Source organism: Vigna unguiculata, unplaced genomic scaffold, assembly GCF_004118075.2.
Source record: "Vigna unguiculata cultivar IT97K-499-35 unplaced genomic scaffold, ASM411807v1 contig_301, whole genome shotgun sequence".
NCBI lineage: Eukaryota > Viridiplantae > Streptophyta > Magnoliopsida > Fabales > Fabaceae > Vigna > Vigna unguiculata.
In genome coordinates this window covers 1-7,331 of record NW_021011008.1, presented here as the reverse complement: position 1 = coordinate 7,331, position 7,331 = coordinate 1, and the positions used below count along the sequence as shown (strand labels likewise).

Here is a 7,331-nt window from a genome sequence, read left to right as displayed (position 1 = left end):
CCTTCGTATGCAGAGTCACGAATCATGAGTTTCGTCAGGCTTGATTTTACGTGCAACCGATTTGAGGGATGACCATAAGTTCGTTCCTCCTTTCTTCATTTCATTTCTCTGCAACCATGCGTTTATTTTTATTAAAGCCAAGGCCATATGAACCAAATATTATTTGTGTACTGGTGGGACCGAGACCCAATTGCAGGGACCCATGTGAATCAAGTAGTTTGTTCACTTTTCCCTGAGATTATTATAGCTTGGTGTATGTTGGGGGAATCATATGACTATTTCATCTACGGTTGTGGTGAAAACATAAAATGGACCAAATGTTAAGTGAGTTCTGGATGGAATTTTAAGAGGGAGGATATTGGATTGGAAACAAAAAAAAAAATTCACACGTGAACAAGGCTGGAATCTATATATAGATAGATATAGAATATTATATCATGTATTGAATGGCAGGGTATATATTTACATATAATTAGTATGAAATTATCATATTATGTTACGGGAAAAGATTTATTAGGTGTCAATTGTATAAAATCTTATATATATATATATATATATATATATATATATTTTGGAATCACTAGTAAATACCTTTATATCATTAAATTGGCTTAGGAAGAGTTTACGTGAGAAGTTAGAAAACTATATATATATAAAGTAAGAAAAGGAATGATTTTGGCATATGATAAAGTGCTTGGAATGGCAATTTAGGCTAGGGACCGTGGTATAGGGTAAGGTTTTAATATAAATTGAAATGGTGCAAGTCCAGAAAGCGAAATGCATAAGAAGGTCAGGATTCTGTTTTTAATAGGTATTGATTTTGTTATATTAACCAACCACTTTTCTGTAAAAGGAAATTTCAGTATGAAAAGTTGTGCAGTAAATTGGTACGAATATTATAGAAAGATGGATTACTTGATTTTGGAGATCAACAATGATTGAGCAAACTGGAAGTTCCGAAAGCCTTGTGTTGGTACTAATAATGGTATAATAATAACAAGTGATACAATGTAATAGAGTTAAACGTATAGAAATATTTTAATTGGCAAACACATGTGTTGGAGATAGCAATTACCAATGTTTGAATTGGGGTCGGATTAAACTATGAATAGGTACGGGTTTTGTTTTAAGGGGATGAAATAAATTGTAAAGTGGTGCAGGCAATAGCAACCGCGTTAGTGGGGTCTGGCATGAATTCCGCTTGACGGTGAAGGTGGATCCGCTAGGCGGTTACGGTGGAATCTGTGGGTTCATTGACGGGAGGCGCCTAGTGGTGTGAATTATTCTGCCAGGCGATCTGGAAGCTGGCAGCGCTTGGCGGCACGTGTCCCCTAACAGGCGATCTATACTGCTGCAGCTTTGAGTTTTCCTTGTGAATTTGTGATCTACAGTGTGTCTAGTGATGCTTTAAAGGTGAGATTGCTGGAGTTCCTTGAGTTGTGGCTCGGAACGTATCCCTTGAGTTGTGGCTCGGGATAAGGGTTAAGCACGTGGTATTCCTTGAGTTGTGGCTCGGAATAGCATCTCTTGAGTTGTAGCTCGGGATGGCGGATGAACATGAGGAACCCTGGAGTTGTGGCTCGGGTTGACGAGTGTTGCCGGTATGAGTGTGCTGGTTGTGGCCAGTACGGATGGGTCCGGACAGATTGCCCTCCTCAGTTGTTGGCTGACGAGTTTGGTAGTCTTGGGACGATACGGGCTTTGTTCGTATATGGGAACTCTACCTGGCGTTGCGGTGTATGATCCGTAGCATGTTTTCCCGCACGTGCTCTATCGGTTGTGGCCGATAGGTATGGCAGCAAGTCACCTTGAAGAAATCATCAAACGAGGTAGAACACGAATAAACGTATTGGGAATCGGATTGTGGAAAAAAAAAATATATGGCAATATGGAAAGTTAAGTTAAGTGCTGTGATATGTATGCATGTTGATATATATATGTTTATAGTTTTGTATATGTGATTTTATCTGCTAATCTCACCCTATCTACGTGTGTGTGGCGATGATCGTGTACGCGGTACACGGGAGCAGATGTTGGTGATGCAGGTGACTCTGGTGCAGCTTAGCCGCGGAGAGGGGATTATCTTGGGAAACTTTTATATGTATTTATTTGTTCTTGAAAACAATTGTAAACCCTGATGGGTGACTTGATAATATTGTGGATTTTAGTTTTGTAATTAACGTTGTATACTTTATTCGCCATATAATAAAGTTTTAAATTTTCCCGCGTTTTGGGAAAATGAGATATTATTAAATACGCTATTTTATTTATTCCATCTATTTATTTATAAATTAGTAATATCCTGACGGGATGTTACATTTGGTATCAGAGCAATGGTTTTCAAAATGATTTTTGGGGTCTATGGGGAGTGAGCATACCGTGTTACGTTTGCGTATTGTCTGTGTTATTAGTTTATGTCTGGATATGAAATCCTAATATGGGCTGTGTGTGTGAACCAGTTATAATATGTGGCGTGCACGAGCTATGGCTAACAGGAGGAGGAACACCGCTGGAGCTGATGACATAGCTCAGGCGATCCATCGTATGGTGGACGCGATGCAGCCCATAGCGGCGCCACCCAGAGCTGTAGTGGCACCTACCCGACCAGTATCTATGGAGGATTTCATGAAACACCGGCCGGCCAAGTTCTCTGGCAAGGCCACTCCTGATGAGGCAGATGCCTGGATGCGAGAATGCGAGAAGATCTGTAGAGTGCTGGGGTGCACAGATTAGTAGAGGCTGTTGTTTGTCACATTTCTCTTGGTGGCAGACGCAGAGTATTGGTGGCAGGGGATGCAGCAGTTGATGCAGACCCGTGAGGAGCAGGTGACATGGACTGCCTTCAGGACGAGGTTCCTAGAGAAGTACTTTCCCGACAGTGCGAGGCACGAGCGGGAGGCAGAGTTCCTTACTCTTCAGCAAGGGACCATGACTGTGGCAGCATACATAGAGAGATTCGAATATCTGGCGCGTTTCTACACTCTAGCAGTCACCGAGGAGTGGAGGTGTAGGAAGTTTGAGGGCGGCCTAAAACATGAGTTACGCCGTTTCCTGGTGCTGCTTCGGATTAGAGAGTTTCCAGTTTTGGTCGAGCAGGCCAAGACTGTGGAGCAGTTGGAGACCGGGTCGAGTAGTGGGGGGAAACAACAGAGGACTACCCCAGATGTCAGACCTCAGAGGAAACCTTATAGCAGACCACCGACTACCTAGGGAAGATTACGGTGTTATAACTGTGGCGGGGAACACTTGAGGAGGGATTGTACTAAACCTGCCAGCAGTACAGGTGGAGGCAGTAGTACTGGTAGGTGCTACATATGCCAGCAGACAGGGCACTTTGCACGTCAGTGTCCTAACAGAATACAAGCTGGTGGTGCGCCAACTAGGAGACCAGTAGGAGACCGACCCAGAGCACCGGGGCGTGTGTTCGCCTTGACGACTCTAGAGGCGAAACAGTCAGGTAACCTTTTGCAGTTTCTATGTTTGTTGTGTGACCACGAGGTAGTGGTGTTGTTCGACTCAGGAGCCACTCATTCGTTTGTGTCTAATGAATGTGTGAGGAGGCTCGGGCTCACGATGCGAGAGCTGGGGTGCGAGCTTTTAGTTGCGACGCCAGCGTCTGGAGAGGTATCCACCACTTCTATGTGCGTGGGGTGTCCTATGGAGGTGGCAGGCCGTAGGTTCAGGCTGAATCTCATATGCTTGCCGATGGAGGGTTTAGATGTGATTCTGGGCATGGATTGGTTGTCGAGTAACCATGTCGTCATTGATTGCGGGCAGCGCAAGATAGTGTTTCCTGATACGGTGGGGTTAGAACTTATCTCGTCTAATCAGGCGGTGAGGGAGATTGAGGCTGGAGCTACATGTTACATGATTGTGGCTCAGGCAGAGAAGATGAGCACGGCCGAACAGATCAGCAGGATCCAGGTAGTGGATGAATATGCAGATGTATTTCCGGATGAGATTCCAGAACTACCGCCTAGCAGGGATGTAGATTTCTCCATTGATCTCATCCCTGGCGCTGGGCCAGTTTCTATGGCACCGTACAGAATGGCGCCTGCTGAGTTAGCTGAGCTAAAGAAACAGATTGAGGATCTGCTTGAGAAGAAGTTCATCCGACCGAGTGCATCACCGTAGGGAGCACCAGTTCTGTTAGTGAAAAAGAAAGATGGTAGCTCCCGGTTGTGTGTTGATTACCGGCAGCTGAATAAGTTAACGATAAAGAATAAGTACCCATTGCCGAGGATTGATGATCTGTTGGATCAGCTGAGGGGAGCTGCGGTGTTCTCAAAATAGACCTGAGATCGGGGTATCATCAGATCCTTGTCAGGCCGGAGGATGTCCAGAAGACAGCTTTTCGATCACGGTATGGTCACTACGAGTATGTAGTGATGCCATTTGGGGTGACCAATGCGCCGTCTATATTCGTGGATTACATGAATAGGATTTTTAGGCCATACCTAGATCAGTTTGTAGTAGTCTTTATCGACGACATTCTGATCTACTCCGAAAGCAGGGAAGAACACGCAGAGCATCTGAGAGTAGTATTGGGGATTCTCAGAGAGCACCAGTTGTATGGGAAATTATCGAAATTAGAATTCTGGTTGGAAGAGGTACAATTCCTGGGCCATGTGATCTCAGCCCAAGGAATAGCCGTTGATCCGGCAAAGATAGAGACTGTGGTGAAGTGGGAGAGGCCCCAAACAGTTTCAGAGGTGCAGAGTTTTCTGGGTCTGGCAGGGTATTATCGATGGTTTGTGGAGGGTTTCTCCAAAATGGTGAGTCCTCTTACGCAGCTTACGAGAAAGGACCAGCCTTTCTTGTGGACAGACGAGTGTGAAGCTTGCTTCGAGGATATGAAGAGAAGACTGACCACCGCACCGATATTGGCAATCCCTGACACGACTAAAACATTTGAGGTGTACTGTGATGCCTCGTATCAGGGGTTAGGCTGTGTGCTGATGCAGGATAAACGGCCTGTAGCTTATGCATCGAGACAGTTGAAGGTGCATGAGAAGAATTACCCGACACACGACTTGGAGTTAGCAGTAGTCGTGTTTGCCCTCAAGACATGGAGGCATTACCTGTATGGAGCGCAGTTCCAGGTATTCAGCGATCATAAAAGCTTGAAATACTTGTTTGATCAGAAAGAGCTGAATATGAGACAAAGGCGTTGGATGGAATATTTAAAGGACTACGACTTTGAGCTATTGTACCACCCTGGTAAAGCTAATGTCGTAGCGGATGCCTTGAGTAGGAAGAGAATTCATGCATCAGCTATGATGATTAGAGAGTTAGAGCTGATAGAACAGTTGAGGGACATGAATCTGGGGTTGGATATGGGGCCTGGACAGATACGATGCAGCATGTTGAGGATCACGAATGAGTTCCTAGATGAGCTCCGGGTGGAACAGGGGAAGGATCAGGAACTGCAGCTGATAATTGGTGAGTTGGGCACTGAGAAGAGAAAGGATTTCCGAATGGGCAGAGACGGGATTCTACGGTTCAGGGAGAGAGTGTGTGTTCCAAACAGCAGGGTTCTGAGGAAGATGCTTCTAGATGAGGGGCATAAGAGTCGCCTTAGCATACATCCGGGTATGACTAAGATGTCCAAAGATTTGAAAGCCTCTTTCTGGTGGACGGGTATGAAGACGGATGTGGCTGATTACGTCGCTTCTTGCTTGGTATGTCAAAAAGCGAAGATAGAACACCAGCGACCGGGTGGTATGTTAGAACCTCTGGATATTCCACAGTGGAAATGGGACAGCATTTCCATGGATTTCATCACTCACCTGCCGAGATCAGTGAGAGGACACGACTCAATCTGGGTGATAGTAGACAGGTTGACGAAGTGTGCTCATTTTCTGCCGATTAACCAGAAGATGAATATGGATAGGCTGGCAGATTTGTATGTGCGAGAGATTGTTAGATTACATGGAGTGCCAGCGAGTATTGTGTCAGATAGAGACCCGAGGTTCACATCGAGGTTCTGGCAGTCGTTGCAGAACGCTTTGGGTACTCAGCTCAGGATGAGCTCCGCCTATCATCCTCAGACAGATGGACAGTCTGAGCGGACTATACAGTCGTTGGAAGACCTGTTGAGGACCTGTGTTTTAGACCATCTGGGTACATGGAGTGATGTGTTGCCATTGGTAGAATTCACGTATAATAACAGTTATCATACCAGTATTGGAATGGCTCCCTACGAGGCCCTGTATGGTAGGAGATGTAGGACGCCATTGTGTTGGCAACAGGATGGCGAGGCAGTGGTTCTTGGGCCAGAGTTCTTACAGCAGACCACCGAGAAGGTGAGGGTGATTCAGGATCGGATGCGCGCGACTCAGAGCAGGCAGAAGTTGTACGCGGACAAGAGGAGGAGGCCGCTTGAGTTTGAGGCAGGGGAACACGTATTTCTCAAAGTTACCCCTACTGCAGGTATTGGCAGGGCACTTAAATCGAGGAAGCTGACACCTCGATTCATCGGACCATATCAGATCATGAGGAGGATTGGTCCTTCAGCGTATGAGATGGCATTGCCACCACACTTGGGAAACTTGCATAATGTTTTCCATGTGTCACAGTTGAGAAAATACATAGCCGATCCTACACATATTCTGGAGGATGACGATGTGCAGAGACGGGAGGACTTAACCATTGGGAGCCGGACCAGTGAGAATCTTGGATTCTCAACGAAACAGCTTAGAGGGAAGGAAATCAAAACCGTGAAAGTCCTATGGGATGAGGCAACTCAAGAAATGACATGGGAGATGGACGATGTCATGAGGCGGTCCTATCCTCATCTCTTCACTGGTAAGTTCTCTTTTTCGAGGACGAAAAATTTAAAAAGGGGGAGTATTGTAAGACCCGTAGAATTTAATTAATTAAATAAATAATTAATTAATAAATACGGGAGGGTAATAATTATGACATTAAATTATGATTGGTATGACGTGGAAAAGTGCTAGCTCATATGGTTGAGAGCACTTTGATTGTGCGAGAGGACTTGGGTTCGAGTCCTATGTATGCTAACTTTTGATGTTATGGTTTTATTAATTAAATCTATGAAAACAGGTTCTTCTATATTATGATAATTAAATTGTGATATCTAGCATGAAATATGAATTGGCATGATGGTTTGATATTGATTTGGCAATTGCATGGTTATAGGTTCAAGCCTTGGAGAGCTCACATTAATTTATATTTTAGTATTTTGGATTTGACTTGAATATGAAGGGTTGGGAAGAAACCCTAGTGGTAAGGCAGCCGAGAGGTGGCTGGAAAGGAGCCTTAATGGTTGGTAAATGATAATAAACTCCATTCAATAAGAAATTTTC

At 44.8% G+C, this 7,331-nt stretch overlaps 1 protein-coding gene across 1 annotated transcript; it reads left to right on the top strand.

Annotated features, from left to right (window-relative positions):
• The first annotated feature begins 2,484 nt into the window (after positions 1-2,484).
• Positions 2,485-3,210, top strand: LOC114171637. Its single transcript, XM_028056534.1, has 2 exons — positions 2,485-2,707; positions 2,771-3,210. Exons 1-2 carry the CDS (start codon positions 2,485-2,487, stop codon positions 3,208-3,210), a joined length of 663 nt encoding a protein of 220 aa, XP_027912335.1.
• Positions 3,211-7,331: the final 4,121 nt, after the last annotated feature.